General features: G+C 35.9%; 2 protein-coding genes across 12 annotated transcripts in view; one reads left to right on the forward strand and one right to left on the reverse strand.

The window, feature by feature from the left end:
• The first annotated feature begins 2,937 nt into the window (after positions 1–2,937).
• LOC141437924 (uncharacterized) lies at positions 2,938–6,293 on the forward strand. 2 transcript variants are annotated; one of them, XM_074101506.1, is made up of 4 exons: positions 2,938–3,043; positions 4,419–5,127; positions 5,413–5,528; positions 5,654–6,293. In XM_074101506.1, the coding sequence occupies exons 1-4, from the start codon at positions 3,016–3,018 to the stop codon at positions 5,758–5,760; spliced, it is 960 nt and encodes a 319-aa protein (XP_073957607.1). In that variant the 5' UTR covers positions 2,938–3,015; the 3' UTR covers positions 5,761–6,293. The 2 variants fall into 2 exon arrangements, with proteins under 2 accessions (XP_073957607.1, XP_073957609.1); XM_074101508.1 differs by having other exon boundaries at positions 5,657–6,293.
• A 1,179-nt stretch (positions 6,294–7,472) lies between these two features.
• dcma (decima) overlaps positions 7,473–21,632 on the reverse strand; it is a 182,943-nt gene continuing 168,783 nt past the window's right edge. For all 10 annotated transcript variants that reach the window (XM_074101509.1, XM_074101510.1, XM_074101519.1 and 7 more), the window contains 4 exons: positions 16,705–16,871; positions 12,070–12,203; positions 10,731–10,913; positions 7,473–10,039 (listed from right to left, as the gene is read on the reverse strand). In XM_074101509.1, coding sequence (XP_073957610.1) covers positions 9,921–10,039; positions 10,731–10,913; positions 12,070–12,203; positions 16,705–16,871 — 603 coding nt within the window. In that variant the 3' untranslated portion in view covers positions 7,473–9,920. The remainder of the gene's footprint in view (positions 10,040–10,730; positions 10,914–12,069; positions 12,204–16,704; positions 16,872–21,632) is intronic.

The raw sequence follows: 21,632 nt of genomic DNA on the forward strand, positions 1-21,632 counted from the left end.
TTCTACACAATCTGAATTCCACACAATACAACAGCACTTAATCACATTCTTTATTTTGTCTACGTTTTCAGTCGTTATATTCACACAATCTTAGGGTTTCGTACCTCAAAAGGAAAAAACGAAACCCTTATAGGATCACTCGTCCGTCTGTCACAGCCGATTTGCTCCGAAAGTACTGGACCGGCTGACTTAAAAGTTTGTAGGTACATATAGTGAGTAAAGTCAATATGCCAGATAATCTATTTGGAACGTTTATCCAACCCCATGACACCCTATTAATTTTCCCTAAAAACGTATTGATTGCTGGTATTAAATTAGCAAATTATGCAATTGTCAAAATGTAATGTTGTTTTGTGCGTGATTTTGTATTTAGGTATATGCTTATTTTTTTTTGTTTATTATAAAAAAGCCCCCATGTTTGTCACATATTTAATAAGGAATAAAAGGATATAAAAATAAATACTGAAAACTGAATAGCAAAAAAAATAAGGTTATTATTTAACTCAACCTACCAAAAAACGCTAAATCAGAGCTAATTTTGCGATCCTAATTTATCGAGGCAAATTAATCAAATCAAATAACATTTAAAATGGAAACTGTCTCAGTTTTCTTACATTAAAGTAGGAAATTCTATCCCCTAGGCCCATTCTATCCGCTTGTGGTAGTTTTCTGAAGCGGTATTAATGAAAAATCACGATTGTGTGAATACGAGTATAACGACTGAACGAAGACAAAATAAAGAATGTGATTAAGTGCTGTTGTGTTGTGTAGAATTCAGATTGTGCAGAATTGCGAACAGGAAGAATCGCTACTGTACACAAATAACGACTGTGCACAATGGCGAATGTGATGAATTACTATTGTGTGGAATTCACATTGTGCAGAATTGCGAACAGGAAGAATCGCTACTGTACACAAATAACGACTGTGCACAATGGCGAATGTGGTGAAATACTATTGTGTGGAATTCAGATTGTGCAGAATTGCAAACAGGAAGAATCGCTACTGTATACAAATAATGACTGTGCACAATGGCGAATGTGGTGAAATACTATTGTGTGGTGGAATTCATGTTGTGCGGAATTGCGAACAGAAAGAATCGCTACTGTATACAAATAATGACTGTGCACAATGGCGAATGTGGTGAAATACTATTGTGTGGAATTCACATTGTGCAGAATAGCGAACAGGAATAATCGATATTGGCATGAACATCGATTAATCCATAAGGGGCTGTTTCACCACCCATCGCTTAATTTTATTTGACGGATAAATTTAATCAATGGATGGTAAGACAGGGGGTAAATATTATATATTATCGTCAACCTTTTACTACTTTTACTTTGGTTCAATTACAAGCAAGTTTTCCGTGTTAAAAAGCTATTTTAGGTTTAGGTAGAGTTTACTTGAACTCATTAAACACACGCAACTTGCGACTACTCTTTCATCATTTATTTTACCTACTGCGCGAAGGTATAACATTTAATTTATTAGGTTCGCCACTATAAAGCAGCAGTCACTAATTAGAAATAAAAATAAGGGTTATATAATAATTTACCATCACGTAACTATACTGTAAATATGGAGTCTGCGTCAAATATAATGGAGTAAGGTACTTAGATATCGGGCACATTTCTATTGAATATAGCGATAGAGCGTGTGCAGATAAATTGGAGCACCTTTATTCCCTTTTATTTGACGCTGACTTTACCCAAGTGAGGTTTTCAAGCGATATTTTAAGTCAATTCTCAAGATTAGAAATGTGAGCTACCTACTATACGATCCCGCTTAGAAGCTATAGTCCAAACGTGGTCCAAACATTATATAAAAGAGGTTATTTCTGATAAGCCTATGCTGTATAGTGGTATATAAGTGAATTAGATAGTCTTCTATGTTGAAAGATAAAACTGAGCGGAACCGGCATCCAATGTTTTTTTGGCATGTTTTTTCTGTCTCAAATGAATGCTGCAGTGCAGTTTATTTCGAAAAACAGAGAAAGAAACATATTATTTAGTAAAAGTCGGTCAGCGTTTCTGGATCACGACTCTTTGTGGAATAATGTCAGTGAGATACAATTTTTTATGAAGATACTTAAAATTTTCATAATATACAATGAAAATAGACGTGGTATTTTATTAAGATTGGTTTTTTGGAATCTTTTTGTATTTTTTATTTCAATTCCAAATTTTTTGTTACTTTTACGGTCATCCCGTAAGCGGTTGTCCGGGTGAGCGGTTAGTTCCGATGGAGTGCCGAAAAGTTTCTCGATGAGGGCTACGGCATAGATGTCGCTAGTGTCGCTGCTTAAGTGGCTAAATAAGAAACAACACAAGCTGAGATATGAGGTGCATAGGAGAAATTCGTGTCTGTATCGTTGTCCAGCGGTGTTGTAGCGGTATAGCACACGGCACGGAATGCCGAGGACCTGGGTTCGATTCCCAGCGCTGGTCTTATTTTTCTGGTTTTTCTGTGCATCTATATTTCAGTTTGTATTTTAGATGTGGTATTTTATGTCGGTAATTTCGCCAGGTACCAAACCAACGATCCTTTGCTTGAGATCCCGTGGATCAAACAACTGCCTAGTGGTATGACCTACGGGATCTCAAGCAAAGAATCGTTGGTTTGGACCCAGGCGAAATTACTGACATAAAATAAGAAATTTATCTCGACCTTTTCAGCATAGTAAAACATCGTGAGGAAAGCTACTTACACCTGCAAAGCATCCAATGGTGATTTAAGTGTCCAATCGGTATCTACTGAGCTTGCGTGGGAACATGCGGAAGCTCTCTTATTTTAAGAGGAGATCTGTGCCCAGCAGTGGGACGTAACTAGTTCGCATTCGTTTTTAGGGTTCCGTATTACTAAAACAGAATATTATGGTTAAGTGCAATGCGTCGTTTCACGATAAGAGAAAATTAAAAAGTAAAATTAACGTGGAATTAATTAAAACTACATTGCTTGAGTAAATACTGAATATTTTCACTCGTAGATTATTTCTGTTGGAACGGGTGTGCGATGCCGAGCTTGACACTAATATTAACCTGTGAGTGTCTCGTATTATTTACATAGTTTATATCACTATCCTGCGGCAACATGGCAATTTCTGGGATGAAATTTCTTAAATTTTAATTAATAAGCTTTCTGTGTCCCAAATTTCAATTTAATCTGTTTTTGCGTGATGGAGTAACAAATAGTGAACAATAGTAGATTGTTCAACAAGGGACTTAAACAAGCCATAATGACACGAGATGTTTAGCCAACCGAGCAGAGTGAGGGTGGCTATAGTTCGAGTGGCAATATGGTTCTTCAGTCTTGCGATAAACACTCTACTTTTCACTTTGAATGCGAGGAAAATAAACAATATTTTGTTAAAAATTATAATATTATTACTTTTTAAGAACGTATGCTCGACTAATGGACAGGCCATCTGTTCAAAATTCAAATAGAAAAAAAAAGTTGCGCGTTTTTCTTTTCTTTTATTATTTATGAAGTGACGCTTTAAAAGCATGCATTTTTAGCCAACAGCTTCAAAATTGAAAACTATTTTAAAACTAATTGGACTATGCATAATAAAACTAATTAATCCTTACTTGAATTGATTAAATTCATATTCGTAATCATTAATTGTGTTTTACGAAATTAAATCGTGTTTTTTTAAATATTTTTGCACAGTTGTCATTTTGAGGTTATTTCCAAGCCTAAAAATCCTCCATTCACAAACACCGTGTTGGCTGTTTAGGGGCTCAACGTAAATAAAAAAAAAAACTTTACTCCCTAGAGAATAAAAAAGAGCTTTAGTCCCGATATGCAGAGACTAAAGTAACATTTTAAGAGCATGACAAGTGAAAATATATATACTTCCACTACTTAATATAAGTAGGACTATGCGTAGGTGTTGCCTGTGTCTTTGCGGGCGCAGAGACCAGAGAGGGTTCCCACTATGAAGCAGGAATTATTTATGTATAGTTACGGAATAAGTAATTCCATGATCCGGAATAAAATAATCTCCGAATTATTAGACCATAGCTTGCTAAAATGCAGGGGACCATCAATTTTTGAGATCACATCTCTCGAAAATATTATTCGAAAGTGGTAAAAATCGGTATTGTTAGAAAACTTGTTCTTTTTGACAAGATTAAATCATTAGATCGGCTTGTATTAGAATATTGCTCTAATTATCAAACACCACATTTTGTCCACTTTTCGGGTGGTATTTCGAGAGATCTCAATTCAAGAATAAAGTCACCCACACACACCTACACTCACAGACACAGACTCATAAGAAGAAGAAGCAAATGTGTAATTAGGTATACTCGTAGGTATGTATACCTGTTAGGGTTGTTAAGGCATAACCATTAGTAAAAGTAACAAAATTGAGCCTTATGCAATGTTAAGCTAATTATATATTTTTTTATTAGTGTTTTTAGCAGCAGATGTAGGAATCCATAAAGCATTTGCACAAGTAGACCTCCAAAATATACTGCAAGCTTTACAGCTACAGTTACAGCATCAACAAGATGAGCAGCTCGAGCAAGTGAGACAGAAATACCAGCACCACAGGGCCAAGGATGACGGCGACAGCCGGTTCGGTTCATTAAAGCCGCAAGAAGTACAAACTCTGATTCAAGAGGCGCTTCAAGACAGAAATGAAGATACTGTACAAAGTCAGCCAGAATCTTACACTTACAAAAAGAAACGTCATGAACATAGCACTGATAATCAGGCCCTAGATAATCTCAACACCTATGCACTTTGGCAAGGAATTAATAGCGATCGAGAGGACCAAAGTTCTGATAGTAGAACGCTCGAAAAGCTGCTTGGCTATCAAGAAAGCGAGAGAAAGAAGAATAAAAAATCACTGAAAAAATATCAAGATTCATATTTGGATCATTTGAATGAGCTACTGTCCTTGGCGTCTGGTGAAGACAAGAAACAGCAACGCTATCAAAGTCATCAAGCCCAACGTCCTAAGCAACCACTGCTTCCAAACTACTTGCTTGGGGATACAAGTTACCTTGACACTACCAATAGAGCAGACGATGATCTAAATAAATATTCAAAAATATACGTCATACTTAACGTTGATGCCGTGAACACAAGCCAAAATCAAAATCGAGTAACAGATCTGTAAGTATTAATAAAATTCCAAGTGAATTTACATCCGATATCTATGGAGGAAAATATTGTTACAGGAATCATGGCATCTTAAATACACACGTTACCTTTTTAAACGACGAAAAAAAAAACGGAGGAGGTTCTCAAGTCGACGCGTATATATATATATATATATATATATATATATATATTTATATATGATCACGCATAACTTTTTACAGAGTAGTTCGATTTTAATAATTATTTTTTAAATTGGAAAGCGTATACCCCGAGGGTGGTCCCATATTTTTTTTACAGAGTATCATCACTGTTGAGCTCAGCTACTAGTCAAAAAGATCGCCGCGGGACGAAGAGAGCTCCACGATACAAAGGTTTTCTTGTACATCACGGCTCTAGAAGATCCAATGCTGGTGGTAAGCAAATTTAATATAATAATATAAATTGTATATACATAATGAGGTTGATATTGGAAACCTCTCAGTGTTCTTTTTTAATTTTAATTATGACAAAAACTTGCATGTGTCTTTTTGAATTTCAGCAGATTCAGAGTTGGAGTTCAAATCGAAGCGACCCCGTTCCCACGATAGTGGACGCACCCCTATTCCGTACATCAGGCATCGGGGCGATATCTATGAAAAAGATTGATTTAAAAAACAAGGAATCATTTAAAATTATTTTATTTACATAATCAATGGATTTTTGTTAATTTTTTGTGTAATCGAAATGAGACACTAGTTCTTAAAAACAAAGCATTTTGCGATATTGATGCTTGTTGTGCAAAATACCTTTAAGTCTCTTTATATCTATGTACATGGAAGAAAAAGCTGTTTTAATGATTGACTGGCATATCAAAGCACAGCCTAAAGGGAGCTCGAAATTTATCAGACTGATCTCTAAAACAAGAATGTGCTTAGTAAACTTACTCTTTTTGAAGACCTATCCAACGATACGATACCCCACACTATATGGGTTTAGACGAAAAAAAAAATCATCCCCACTTTACGTGTAAGAGAAGTACTCTAAAAACCATTTATTCTAAATTTAATTTTACCCCTCTGTTTGCACTATTTATGCAACATTTCAGCTTACTATCTAAGTAATACTAACATGACATGGCGAAACTATAAAAGTTCCTTGTAGGAAACACTAAAAACAAGTGATTAAAACATATTCATTCATGTTGTGTATTTCTTACGACTTCTTGACTAAGAATGTGTTTTTACCTAATCAATATCAATGAAAATATTTTTAAGAAGTTTCACTTTCGTAATTATCGATACACTTTACCATCGATATTGTGATGCTGAAGATTGCCGCTGCCACGTAGCTTAGTATTTAATTTGCGCCAAGCGGGTGGACTAATTTAATTTTCATGTAACAAGGCGACCCACGTTGACATGACCTTGTTAATTAATGGAGAATATTTTAGTGATTAATGCTGAGATTTCAGCCTCTTTAGGTATAAACAGTAAAAACAAGGTTTTGTGAGACCTTATTTCCTATTTGATCTAATTTAAATTTCATCAAAATCTGATGAAAGCCATCAGGAAATTCTGAAACCCTGTATTTTGAAGCCGATTTTAATGGACAAAAATATTTCTCTTAGAATTCCCAATATGAAATGAAAACTTTAACATTTAATTTAAATTGAAGTGACAACATTTTTTGATAATCATTACAAGTTAAGTCTTTCATTATTAGGGTACTTTGTTTTGTCTAAAACCACTAGTGTTTATAACTCTCCAGCTGAATCAAAACTTCTAAGCACCCTAGTGTGACCCTTATAGTCATATATAACATTACCAAACATTATAGCATTCATTTTACAATTTTGCAGTTTCATCTTTAAATACTTAGTTAATTTAATTTTGTTCAATTAACTGCTAACCGTATTTGTGTTTAGCCAACAAACCTGTTTTCAGTTTTGTTTCCCGTTCATTTTACTTTTACTTAAATGAATCAGTAAGTGGTGGCAGCTTTATTGGTTTATGTAAATTGTAATTTGTTTATTTTTAAGAACCATGTACCGTTTGTTCCCAAATAAACATTAAAACATCAGATCGGTCAGATTCTCATATTTGCTTATCGTTATCAATTTCTCCCGCAGCATACCGACACTATAACTGCTATAAAACTGTAACGTGATTGATTCACTTACTGACTAAGGACAACAGCATGAACCATTGGAGACAAAGATTTGAGACAGACATACACTTTGAGTATCTTCTCTTCTTGTGTCATACAGGCTGTGCAGAAAACATTTTCCAACTTTCCGGGGGATATAGAACTAGTATATTTTCTGTTTCCAAGGAGGCGAGGTCGTGGGAATGAGATAGTATTCAATTAAAGGAACAGGATTACTTTTGAATAATATTTTAATGCATGTTTTCTTTTTATAACTTTATGTTATGAGTATATCACAGTCATCATTTTAGTAAATGCATAGTAGAATGTGCCTTACAGAAATGGGTTTATGTACCAAAAATCGTGATTAATTTAATTCAAGAACTAAAAATAAGCCGGGATCACAAGCAAGCATACTATCGAGATATATGTAACAGGTAATTATGCACTGCAAAAAACCCCCGAATTTGTCTCTTCAAAGTTGAATATCTCAAAAACGGCTTAACCGATTTGAAAAAAAAACATGTCAAAGAACCATCGCTAAAAAAACTACTTTGAAATAATAAAACCGTATTCAAATCGGTCCTCCCATTAAAGAGCTACGGTGCCACAGACAGACAGACAGATACATAGACACACATAGCGGTGAAACTTATAACACCCCTCTTTTGGCGTCGAGGGTTAAAAATAAAACTGTTTAAGAAACAAGTGCGTAATATTTTTAACACCGTGAAAGTTATCTTACGAGTATACAGGAGGTGGCGTCAAACCGCTTGAACACCTCCCCCTTATTAGATATAGGCGAAATGTTTCATGGGCATTTGTAAATCTCTATTTGAATCAACTGAGAATGAGTAAATAGAATTCAAAATTCAAATTTCAGTACACAAAGTTGTTTCATTTACTTTTTTTCTCTCTACAATAGTAGGTACATCTGAGGCTGGGTATCATCCAGAGCTACGATTTGACTAGGCATAAGTAGTAATACTCGTACTACGCTATGTAAAGATCGAATCAATCGTTATGGCTATCGCTCTTCACTTAGACTTAGTCGAATAGAGGCTCGTCGTCGAATAGAGTATTCAAGTTTTGCGACAATGGTTCTGTTAGCGGTACCGTCTTTTAGCTCCGTCAATAAGCTAAAGTAGGAAACGTTATTTCCAAAGAGGATTAGTGCACAATAGTCTACCTTGTCGTCTATATATCATTACATTATCTGCGAACTCCATTTATGTTTAGTTACGTTTCAATGAGTATACATCCGCAAACAATGTTAACGCATGCTCATAATATCTTTGATATCATTATCTCCTAGGTACTCTTATATACTACAATGTAGAGAAGTCTAAAGGACAACGATTGAATAAATAATAATTAAAATATAATGAAACTGCGTCATGACTATTGCACAATAGCATTGTGTTGGTATCTAATATATATTTTTTTCTAATAGAACTATTATTATTAGTTAAAATTCTAGCACGTATATAATTACAGAAATATTTCATCACTAAATTACATAGGTGTCATTTTTGTTAATACTCCTTAACGATATATAAATATAATTGTATTACTTTATGGTAAAAATAAAATATAACACACAAATATAATAATTGACTAGAATACTTAAGGTATAACTGTTACGATTTTGACTAGGCCATTACTTAGGAAACCCGTCGCAGGTTTATTACATTTGATATAACGAACAGCTTGAAAATTGTATAAAAATGAAAAAGAGTTATAATTTTCATAACTTTTTCAAAAGAAGAAGCAGTTAACGCAAAGAGGCTTCGTAATGAGATTTTAATAAAGACTGTCGTTTATTTTTATCATTTAAAAAGTAAAACTATGCTTATTGGAAGACAAGATAATGAAGCAGTAATGTATTATATTATACATTTAATATCTTCTAACTGAAGATGACTAAAATTGACTAAATATGCAGGAGTGTTCTAGCCGACCCGTTTGCGTTAAACACGTATGTCCAAGAGCCGTTTTAAATAATCGTAACAAGCATCGCAAAAATATATCTGTTAGGTTTAAACTGAGACTATACGATACCGGGTTCGCAGTGACTTCCGAACATTCGGAGCTAGCTTCCCAGCCGGCATTGGGCTTCGAGCCGGATTCGATCCAAGCCCGTATACGCAAACACGTTAAATACAAAAATAGACCTCAAAACGATTCCATACAATCCCAAATTATATATTACTAGTAAGTAACGTCTAGGTATCGTGCAAAAAAGCATTGAATACTTTAAATCTATTCTACTTAAACGCAACTATTGATCCCATTCCAGGCAATTCACAATAATAATTAAATCCATCTATTTATTATAGTAATACATTATTTATGTTACTTAATTAAAGAGATACAGAAACTGTTATAATTGAACTACCGTGTGCGACGATCTCTACCTATGAATTGTGATTTACATAATTTATGAGAACTTTAATGCGCGCCTCGCTCCTCTACACTATAATAATGGACCCCTTCATTGTCTAGTCTGTACACATCACACACACTCGTAACGTTTTGCTGAGCTTACGTTTTGTTTCACTGTTTCTGAACACTTGAGTAAGAGCAACTCGTAGGCACCGCCTTGTACCCACTTATTTGTTTTTGAGCTACATTGGTGTCGATTCGTAGTCGAGCCGCCGTGTGGGCGAGACCCGTCACCCTCAGAGATAGTTCGGGCGCGATACACAGCAGAGTACCCCCATGCTTTTGTACAGGGACCCTCTCCGCTTGTTGCGCCACAGTCCGTTCATCTCCTCGCCTTTCAGCGCGACGTTGGTCTCTGCAACAATTCGCCAGATTAAGTTATTTTCAGCGCGTAGCTTTTTCCCCAACAATAGCGACAAATGAGCATGATGAGGTGTGATTACACGGCCGCTACATAAGTGAATGTTGACTGGGCCACATAAGTGAATGTTGACGTACTCGTTGGTAAAAATAATGTTATAAAATTGATCAAAGCTCTTCGAGATAGGTACGTGTTTCGGTAATTTTCGAGGTCTACCTACATTGAGCTAAGAAGTAAAGAACAAAGACGGTTGTTTTTATGTATAGGTAAACATAAGTAAGTGTTCCTGTTTAGACTGAATGAGAATCGGCATTTCCCCGCACTCCATTGTGGAGTGTTCTTAATGTCAATGGAACGGGGCAGCCGACTGTTGAGGCGTATTGCACGCAAAAAGTTCTTTTATGTAAATGGGACATGGTTTTCCACTTTTGTTTTAGCATGTTGTCAATTAGCCGTCTAGGTTTCTCTAGATGGAATATTTTGGGAAATACTTAATAATAAAACTTTTAAATGTTGCAACGCTGGGCGTAACAACACAGGTATAGTTATAATAGTCTGCTTAAAAGCAGGTGATAACTTTTGTACTTTTATTTTTTAACTTAATGTTCGTGAAAGTTACATGACCAATCATGTGTAGGTATTGTTTTTAAAGTTGTGTAACCTATGTACATAAAGTAATACCCACCTAAGTGGTTAAGGGTTTCATGTTGTGGAAGATACTCCTGGATATCGGTTACTATCCTAGTGATTTCCTGGGTGTCCTTAGCGATGCTGCAGAGCTCCTCCTGGTTGAAGTCCGGCGTGATTTGTTTGCACAGTAGAATTTGACTTATCACATTGCCGAAGTTGGACGGGCCGGCACGATTTTCTGAGAAAAAGCAATTCAGCTTATGCTTAGAACTACAAATATAAAACTAAAAATTCAACATAGAATTGAACAAATCATGATTTCACAGACCATTATTACATTTTGATTTCTTTTTTTGGAAGTTGCTTTTTATTTTAAAAGTTGCGTATTTCCGCGCCTCTTGCATGACGAACGAGGAAAGTAATTAAGTAGCCCTGGATTGGAGTACAATGAAAAATTAATATTTTATCTTTCCGCACAGTTGTACATCTGTGTAAGTGGCTCCGCCAGCGGGCGGATTGAATTTTTTAACATTTTAACGAGGCGGAGGAAGGACTTGCGTGTTATGCAATAAAATTTTCCGTTCGAACAAAATTAGTTCCTTGTAGGAATTGTAACTAACTGAATCCATAACCTCTTATTCATAATGCTTGTCAGGCGTATTTGGCACTCTTTCTTATTGAGATCTGTCAGTTTAAAAATTGCCTTTGCCGTTTGGCGCACACTGATTTTAGATAGCATATATTCCAGTATTTCCAATATCCTAAAGCTGACTGGGGTTTCTCATAAATCGACATTATAATTATGTATCGTGGACTCGTAATAAATAACTGTAGGATGAACCTCTGTTACTGCTTCGAAGATTTTTTCTTTATTCGCTTTTAACACAGTTCAATATTGTTTCAATGAACATAAAAACATAAGTTTAGGCGTACATTTTACGTTTTGACCGGTCGAATAGCTATGAATTAATACAAAAGTATATAATTACTACCGTTCTGTTCGGTTCACCGTGCTTCGTCCTGGGTAGGTATGGCCCGGCCGCAGCTCGGTGCAAAATGATTCAAACATTATTGTGGTAAGTTTTTAAAACAAAATACTCGTAGGTCCCAGTGACCTTCTGCATACTGCCGCACAAAGTCACTGCTTCTAGTGTGTATTTTCTTTCCATTTTGTTAAGGAAAGTATCTAATTAGATTTAAAATTTGAATATCTGTTTTGAAGGTTAAAATAAAACGAGAATTGATTAAACCATTAATAGATAGAAAGTAAATAAAAACAAAAAAGACACAATTAGACTATGGATATAATTTTTGATGAACGTATAAGCACAGGGTTATCTTTCAAGACGTCTTTTAAAACGTTTGGCGGCTGTAGGTGCATTAAGTACTCGTACCATAGTAAGAAGTCATGTCCATGGGCACGAGCTGCACCAGGCGATGGCACTTGGCGAGCTCCCGCAGCAGCAGCTGCGCCATGAAGTACAGCAGCACCAGTTGGGGCTGTTCCACGCAGCCCTCGCTCGTCGACCTGCCACAAACCGAACCGTCAAAGTCAAAGTGATTTATTTGCAAATATAGGTGAAACTGGTTATAAAGATTCGTCAAAAATATACATGTGACCTAAAGCATAGCGATGCTTTGCCTGAAAGTGGATGTTGCTAATTAGTCACACTAAGCAAGCACCGACCCACCAAAAGAAAATAATATTAGGTACAGGTATTATTTTGAAATGCTTAGTAGTTTCATACAAAAAGTTACATAAATTCATGAATGATAATATACAGGGTGGAAAAATCGAATGCCACATGGATGGCAACTACCTTAAGTATTGTAAATAACACATTTTGTGTAAGGGAGACTTTCCTTCGTTTTTAAAAACAATAAAAACTGCATTTAATGATTTATGAAAAATCGCTTGCCTCAGTCAGGACTCGAACCGGTCAAATGTGACAAAAAATAATGTGCTGTATTTTATGATGCAGATCGAAAGGGTTACTGATAAGGTTAATTTTTCTCTAAATAACAAATACAATCAGAATAACGGAAGGCCATTAAAATTGTAAACGAAAAATTAAAACCACAAAATAAAACAATATTCATTTAATAACCTTACTAAAACCTTTCTAACTAAAGTAGTTGTTCAAAATGAGCCCCGTTTTGGCGTTTGCATAAATTTAATCTTTTGAGGAATTGTCTTTTCGTAGCTCGTTGCAGTGAATTGTGGTGAATATTAGTAATAGCTGCATGGACTTCGGTTTTCAATTCGCATACGTTTTCGTAAGTTCTTTTATAAATAACATCCTTCACGTATCCCCACAAAAAGTAGTCTAATGGTGTTAGATCCGGAGATCTGGCCGGCCATTTAATAATCCCTTTTGTACCGATAAGAAGTAAACATAAGTGTAGCTCATCATTATCATGTCATTTAAACGTCTTTATTTTGCTTGTATTCCAGGGATTACGTCTTAATTCACGTGAGGGGTGAAATCAAATTTAAAAGGTAATTGTTAGTTTTCATGGCCTTCCGTTATTCTGATTGTATTTGTTATTTAGAGAAAAATGAACCTTATCAGTAACCCTTTCGATCTGCATCATAAAATACAGCACATTATTTTTTGTCACATTTGACCGGTTCGAGTCTCGACTGAGGCAAGCGATTTTTCATAAATCCTTAAATGCAGTTTTTATTGTTTTTAAAAACGAAGGAAAGTCTCCCTTACACAAAATGTGTTATTTACAATACTTAAGGTAGTTGCCATCCATGTGGCATTCGATTTTTCCACCCTGTATATAGGTAAGTACCAAGGACCGCGGCGCGCCGCGCCTGCGCAGCCGGCATAGTGTTAAAGTATTCAAAATAGTGAATGAGAGTTCTACACTTTCTGCCAACAAACTGCTACGCAGTTTGGCAGAGGTTTATAGTTATAAGTATTTCTGTACTTCTTTTGTTTTTTTTATTTGAGTAAGTAAATATATATATTTTTTTTTTTAAGTATTAATGCTTAGGTACCTACTTATTCGTTTCTATCTGCTAACGCTAGAAGATCAAAGTTGTAAATTTAGGCATGCCGATTAATTAAATTCGGAATAATCCCATGACAAATAGAAACGGGTGTATTTGCGCCCTAGGCTCGGGGTCGGGTCCGCGGACGGATTATCTTTTACTGTTTGCTCCTAGCAGCTGAATCAGCGGATATACGATATTAATAACGCCCCAGTCTTATCGCCATAAACAGCAAATAGTCTTTAGCGCATAATACAAGATTTATTGTACAAAGAGCTAATCTTAGTAGGCTCATATACTTGTCAATTATCGGTGGCTGAAAACCCAAATACACCTAAAATAGCTCAAAAATAACGACAGCTTCTTCTCCACAAAATACACGTTTAATTTTGCTACCGTTTTTGTGCCAATTACTAATTCGAGCACTCTCGACTTTCATTTAACGAGCACAAATCTGAATTAAGTACGCTCTATTTGTTACTTTTGGGATCGCCATCACTTTCCGGTTGCAGAGAAAGGTACATACCTGTCGTAATTAGTTCTCGTTGGGCTTCACTTCTCTGATAAGGACTGGTTCGGCTTTTGAAATGCAAATAATTGGGTGGAAGTTTGCTTAAAAACGGATGACTCAAATTTACCCAATTTGTCTGTTTTGCCTTTATTGTGGTCACGAAAATATCGGTTTTATACGGGTACTATTTTATTACGAACTGTTTAAATATCCACATATTTATCTATTGGGTTAGTTATGTATTAAGTCTAGAGTCACTTGTATGTAGAGCAACTTATGTTACAATATTTCAATTCAAATCGCCTCAAAATTCTGAGTTAAGATCACTTTGAGTGACCACGTAGAACGTTAGGCGACCCAACTAAATTATGCACGTTTCGTTTTCTATTAGGCGGGCTTCCATTTATCTAGTTCTAAAGGAGCATTAATCTAACCGTAGACAGATCTGTTGCCCCAAGGGCCAACTTGGTTTGAAACTAGCACCCGTTTGTTGAATCCGATACAATAGATCTATTGTTCCCGATCACCCTTAAAATTTATGGCTTATGTTACCTTGTGAAACATGTAGAATTTTCTCTCTGAATCCAAATTACTGAAGGCTCGGTATTAATTGACTGAAGAAGGTAAATTAATTTCCATTCGACTTCTAAGCGTTTAGTATATGAGTACCTGCCTATTGCCAATAAATATCTAGCCTTAAACCTTAACCTTACCGTATTAAACCTTATTGTACTAAGAGTGGCACGCTAAATAAATAAGATATACACACTCTCATCTATGAATAAGATGGTGCTTGACATGAAGTATGAATGAAAGTAGAGGGAATTTCTCGGAACAATTCAGATATATCCAGTAAAATACGAGAAAGCTTTTAAGGAAACGAAACAATGATTTTCTTAATTTAATTTCAATTAGGTACTTACTCAACAGAAAATCATTTTAAATGTACGGTAGGTACGGTATCCATGTTATTTTTGTCTTATACAACAAGTGATACAAAAATAGGCTGAAGAACGACAGTTGGAATATTCTATCTAACATTTTATAGGTACAGTTAATATTTAAATAAAGTAAATGTACTCTGTGGAGTAAAGTGAAGTATCTTTGAATAGGTTTTTAGATTAAGTTTGTACCATCATGAACTTCTGTCATAAACAGTCTAAGCTTCTAGGTCTACACAGTGGCAGACTAAGCTAGATAGTTCAGGGCCCGGGGCGGCGAGCTGAATAAGGCCCCCCCAGTTTTAAAGGTTGATAAAAGAAAGCATTAAGAGCGTTTATACCTGCTGAGTTGGCAACGTTGCGTTTTTGTTAGTTTTTCTCGATCATATATTATATATTATGGAATAATCGAGAAAAACTATCAAAAATGCAACGTTGCCAGTTCAGCAGGTATAAACGCTCTTAAGCATATTTTAATTCCTTATCCAGTGGCCGTATTGCCTTAAGCCGAGTTTAGACTTGCAAGGAATATCGTGCAAGTTGCATTACATTGCGAGGCCGCAAAGCCAACGAGTTTGTAGTTGTCAATCGAGTCCCGCAATGTAATGCAACTTAAATGATTTTTCTTGCAAGTCTAAACTCGGCTTAACGCTCTGGCGTTCGCGATCGCATGCACCATCTCTTTCTATACTTATCCTATACCGCTTGACAGAAAGGAGTGATGAAAACGATTGCGATTTCAAGTGCGTTATACAATAAGGCCTAAGGACTTGAACATTTGGACTACTCCTTCCACCCTACTGTTCCGTCCGCCAGTGGGTCTACAGTTTCTTTTCCCCAAGAAAACTATGAGTAATATCCACAATACTACAATACAATACAATAACTCTTTATTACACACCAACACATACATAGTAGAAGTTCAGAAAAACACAGGTATATACACAGAGATTTTCTGAGGTAAGCAATAGGCGGCCTTATCGTTTCAGAGCGATCTTTTCCAGGCAACCTTTATAATGGACAGAAGTAAGGAATAAATTTTAGCAGGTGGTGAATTTACAGTAGATTAGAGCAATATCAAAAATACATAAAATTAACCATTTATACAATATACACACACAACAAATCCAAATAGATAGACAGGTAGATACATAACAACATTAACAACATACGTATAAATAAACTAAATATAACAATCATACGCAAGACGACAGATAGTGCTCCTTAAGTTCCACAACCGAGTGGCCTGGACAAGACAAGTACACTTAGGTCCTTTTTTACGTCTACGGCTTCAAGTATGTTTTTTTGGAGCCTACATACCCACACTTAACGTTTACCCACGTTGAGGGTGTGTTGAGTTTGCGCTTCACCAAACGTAAAATGACAAATTCGTTACGACTCCATGGATGTGGGTAGGTATAGGGCACACATGCGAACAAGTTCGCGTATTTGAGGTTCTAACCTTTTTTCTCAAGAGTTGCGAACTTAACTGAATAATAACGAGCGCGAAAACTCGTCGTATCATATTGACATCAAATTACTCGTAAGACTTTGCTGCTAAAGTGTTACTTACTTTTTGCAGTTAGGTAGCACCAGCTGGCTGGTTTGCTTGGTGGCCTCGACGCATGCGCGGCGGAGGCGACGCACGCGCTCGCGCAGCTCGGGGCAGTCGTGCGGCTGGCCGAAGTGAATTAGCAGGTCGCGGAACAGCGCTAGCTGCACGTTGATCTCCGTTATCAGCTAGAGGAAAGAAGAGATACGAATTAAATGACTTGAAAATTAAATCGAAAATACAAACTGAGACATGGATGCACAGAAAAACCAGAAAAAGAGACCAGCGCTGGGAATCGAACCCAGGTCCTCAGCAATCCGTGCTGCGTGCTATAACCCCTACACCACCGCTGGACAGGAATCTAGACACGAATTTTTCCTATGCATACATATCTCAGGTTGCTTATTTCTACTACGCTACTTATGCAGCAGCACTAGCGACATCTATGTTCCGCTTTCATCGAGAGACGTCACACTCTTTCGGAACGAACCGCTCACCCAGACAAGAGATGTCGCTACTAATTATTAATTAATTATTTATTATTTTTTTATTAATTTGATTGCTTAATAGCGACATCTCTTGTCTGGGTGAGCGGTTCGTTCCGAAAGAGTGTGACGTCTCTCGATGAGAGCGGAACATAGATGTCGCTAGTGCTGCTGCATAAGTAGCGTAGTATGTATTTTCGATATGGTTTCACGGGATACCCGTAAAAGTAACAAATTTGGAGTTGAAATAAAAAATACAAAAAGACTCCAAAAAACCAATCATAATTGAAAATTAAAGTTTATCTGTGACTAGAGTGAATTGCGTAGGTACAGTCAAGGAAACTGAAACACGTACCAGGGTGGAACTTTTGTGCACTAATCTCATTTAACGTTTTAAGCTTTCGTGTTTTTTTTTTTCGTGATTTATTTATATATTGTATCTATTAAATTAAATACATACATTTAGGTTTAACTATATCACATAATTGTTAATTTGCTCATTGACCCTGTCACGTTCCATCTTTTATTTTATTTTTTATTTACTTTCACTTGTTCGTATAATTTAATACGACTAATGATCCCGTTTTTTTGTTTGCACGCACCATATCTTCGTAAACCTCTTCTGTACTAGTTCTGGCATTCTGTATCAGCGCTGCGGTCTCCGAAGCATTATTGCTGAGTCAGCACCCTTTCTTTCACAGCACATGGCCTGCTCGTTGTATAATATGTTCACATGTAAGTATATATAGGTTTATGTAAGTATGTACGTACACACACTCGTATACATATGTGTGGGCTTGTGTGAGTATGTGCATGCTGCATATATATAAATATAAATATAATTCTTCTAATATAATTTCTCTTAAATACTACTTTCACTTCTTCTTTTCGAAACATTTTGATTTGTAAAGTATCAGTAGTATTTAGTTAATTAAATTATCTTTGTAGTTTAACTTTAAGGAATGATATTTTTAAATATTATTATGCCATTCTGTGTTGTGGATGAATAAAGTTATTTCTATTCTATTCTATTATATTTTCACTCGTAGTCAAATTACTACAAACAGGACTTATCACACTAAAACACACGAGTAATACTTACCTCGACGTTTCGGTCACATTGCAGTGGCCGTGATCACGAATAGACTGAAGGTGGACTGAATTATGGGGGTTAAGTCTGCCTAGCAGCGCGAGTCCTTCGAACTACCCGCACTTGATCACAAATAGTACCGGCACTCGTATCTCGAACTACCCGAACTTGATCATTTTTATTTGTTACCCCATCACACCGACACACAACACTAACAAAGTCCGATCGTCTCTCCGAACATTCATCCCGATGCCGAAACTTATTTATAACAGGATTCCACGAAGATGAAAGCTTATAATATGCATCGTCCCTGTTAAAATTTTTGTGCTTTTTATTTCAACCGCTTCATGCACCATTCTTGAGTAGAAATGACGCTCCATGAAGAGAATTTTGAGATTGTGAAGCTCAATCTAGTGGTTTGGTCCTGACTCCAATAAATGTTTGGCTAAGTATGGCAAAGTCTAAAGAACTTACATTTTCTTACACTGTGGCTATGGCTGACTTGTTCACTTGGCGATTTTTAACAGCTGCAATATGTTCCTACCCTCTCAGCTAGTGTTCGTTTCGTCGAGGTAAATATTACTCGTGTATTTTAGCGTGATAGGTCCTGTTTGTGGTATTTTGAGTACAACTAATCTCATGTTGACATCCCATACATTTGCCAAGGAAATCATAGCAAAATTGATTATGTAACGGTTCCACCCTGGTAGGTACGTGAGTCAGCTTCATCGACTGTACATATAATTATGTATGTAGGTATGACAGTTCGACCATGGTTTATCCAACGCTGTCTAATCGGTTGTCGAGCAAAGTAATATTTATAAAGAAAACCAATTAACTTTATATTGACCGTATCGCAGGATCTGGAAGCGGAATAAGTTCAAATTAAAATCAGTTGTCTGAAGTGTCAGTTGTGTAAAGTAGGGGTGTTTTTTTTTTCTCATCCAACCTTGTAGTGTGGGATATCGTTGGATAGGTATTTTAAACCCATTAGGGGGTTGCAAAGACTATTTTTCGATCCAGTGATTTGTTCGCAAATTATTCAACTTTAAAGTGCAAAATTAATTTAAAATCTAAACCGGTGGGTGGAAAAACTTGAAAAGATTCAGGATGGTAGTAAGTATATTAAACTGACAAGGAAAACTACAACGGTTAAGTTTTTTTGAGAATTTTTAGTAGTTTAAGAGTAAATAGCAGCCTAAGGTATAAAATACACCTAAACTTGGAATATTCGTTATAAAGTACGAAATCCTTAGAAAAATATTATTTTTTTCGTAATGGCTACGGAACCCTATTTCGGGCGTGTCCGACACGCTCTTGGCCGTTTTTTTGTTTATAAACGAACCAGATTGTTAACGAAGTTAATGCTAACGAAGGGGATTTTCATTAACGCTTTTTTTAAATTATACACCGTGTACGGATTGAATTGTTAATAATTAAATGTGAAATATATTGTTATTCATTAATTATAAATATTTGCATATTTTATAGATTATATTTTTAATAAATTAAGTATTAACAATACTTATATGTAGGTAATACTGTATATATTCACTGAACACACACCGTAGTACGCGCATCTGATTTGCAGTTATGTTCAAAACGTATCATTTAACCTTTTACCTGCTGGTAGAACAGTATGAAATTTCAAAGTAATTACACACTGAGTAGAGTAAGGGTCTATTAGTTAACGAGCTATAATATAGAGCGATTAATTAAACGTAAGCATAGATGATAGGAGCGTTATATGACACACAAAGTTAAATAAAAATAATTAGACTAAGTGCCAGCCGTGATATGCTGAGGTAAAGGTCACAAATTAACAGTTCTTAAAGGTAAAAACTCAATTATAGAGGTTACATATCGTTATAACTATGTAGCTCGTATCGAATAGATTTTTTTTATTTTAAATTAGAAAAAAGACCTAATTTTCACATTAGTTCTTTTGCATGCATTTCTTATGTTTTTACCTTATCGATAAATGTCTTTGTCGGTGGTAAAAAATTACCTGTGAATATTAACAGCTATTGTTCGTTTCGTTCATACGAAAAAAAATGCCTTTACATATTTTCTCTTATTTCTGACGTGAAAAAGAAATCCAGTTCACAGATAAGTTGTTACGAGTTATAAGATTATTTCCTCGAGCCTGCTATGAGAACATCCCGGGTCTATTGTGAGACGTTACGTATTTTCTGTCTCGGTAAATATCCGTCCAATTATTTAGTATTGTCGGGACGTCCGGCGGACCCAAGTGACCGAAAGTGAAGATGTTTGAGAGCTCTGGGCGAAGTTCATTATAAAAATAAAAGTAAAAATATATTTATGAATATTTATGTTATTTATTATTATAGCGGCTCGCATTTGTAGAACGCTTATGATTTTTATACTTTACAACTCGAAATGGCTCGGTTTGTGTTTCATTCACTTATACAACGTATCACGTATACAAGAAACGACTAAACTAAAATTTAACTGCATCCGGATTGTCCGAAATTATTATTATTGGCGAAATTACATAAACGACTTCTTGGCAACTTGCTCTATATTTTACCCACAATGCCTCGCCTTACCTTACCAATCCAATTCCAATGGAATTACCTTGTTTAGCTTAGCTTTACAGTATATTTTTCTGCCATTTCTCCATGAGTTAATGTTTATTATTTGGCGGTTATTACACTGCTGCCGCATACCACTGCGATGCGCTGTGCTGCAGTTTAAAAATCTTGATTTTTACCTTTAGCTTTAGCGCGCGACGGTACAATTTGGCGGCAAATTTCGTAATTCCGCCCACTGCAGCGAGATGAAGCAGCAGGGCAGTCCGATGACGGCTTTACAGCACAGGTTACGTCTTCATATTACACACGCAAAAGTTGTTACATTCCTACTATTTAACACATCGTCGCTTATACTTTTGATATGTTGACATTGACAACAATACAACAATACCGCGTAAGTCAAAAATTGGGAAATTGACATTTTATATACCATTCGGTAAATTGTTCGGTAGTAAATTTTTGACTTTGTATAAGATTCAACATATCAAAACAAAACCGCATATAAACCTGGGTCATGATATTTTTCAGGAACAAGGTGGTCATTTGGCAGAGGGTTATATTATGTACTCTGTGGCAGAGGGGAAAGTTAGCGCGCTTCCTGCTATTCATATAACAACGTTGGCTATAACTTTTTTTAAACTTAGCACCCCCAAAATATTGCTTAAACTACTTCGAAATTTACCACGAACTTTACGGTACAGGAAAACATCGTGAGGAAACTTAGGCAAACCTGCAAAGTAATTCAATGGTGTGTGTATGAAATTCCCAATACACTCTGGGTCCGCGTGAGAACTACAGCCCAAGTCCTCTTATTCTGAA

The sequence above is a fragment of the Choristoneura fumiferana genome, chromosome 18 (genome assembly GCF_025370935.1).
Source record: "Choristoneura fumiferana chromosome 18, NRCan_CFum_1, whole genome shotgun sequence".
Classification (NCBI taxonomy): Eukaryota; Metazoa; Arthropoda; class Insecta; order Lepidoptera; family Tortricidae; genus Choristoneura; species Choristoneura fumiferana.

Coding starts and splice junctions, on each gene's coding strand:
- LOC141437924 (XM_074101506.1), top strand. CDS start 3,016: ATGCCGAGCTTGACACTAATATTAACCT. Junction 5,128..5,412: donor CAAAATCGAGTAACAGATCT/GTAAGTATTAAT, acceptor TTTTTTTTACAG/AGTATCATCACTGTTGAGCT. Junction 5,529..5,653: donor TAGAAGATCCAATGCTGGTG/GTAAGCAAATTT, acceptor TTTGAATTTCAG/CAGATTCAGAGTTGGAGTTC.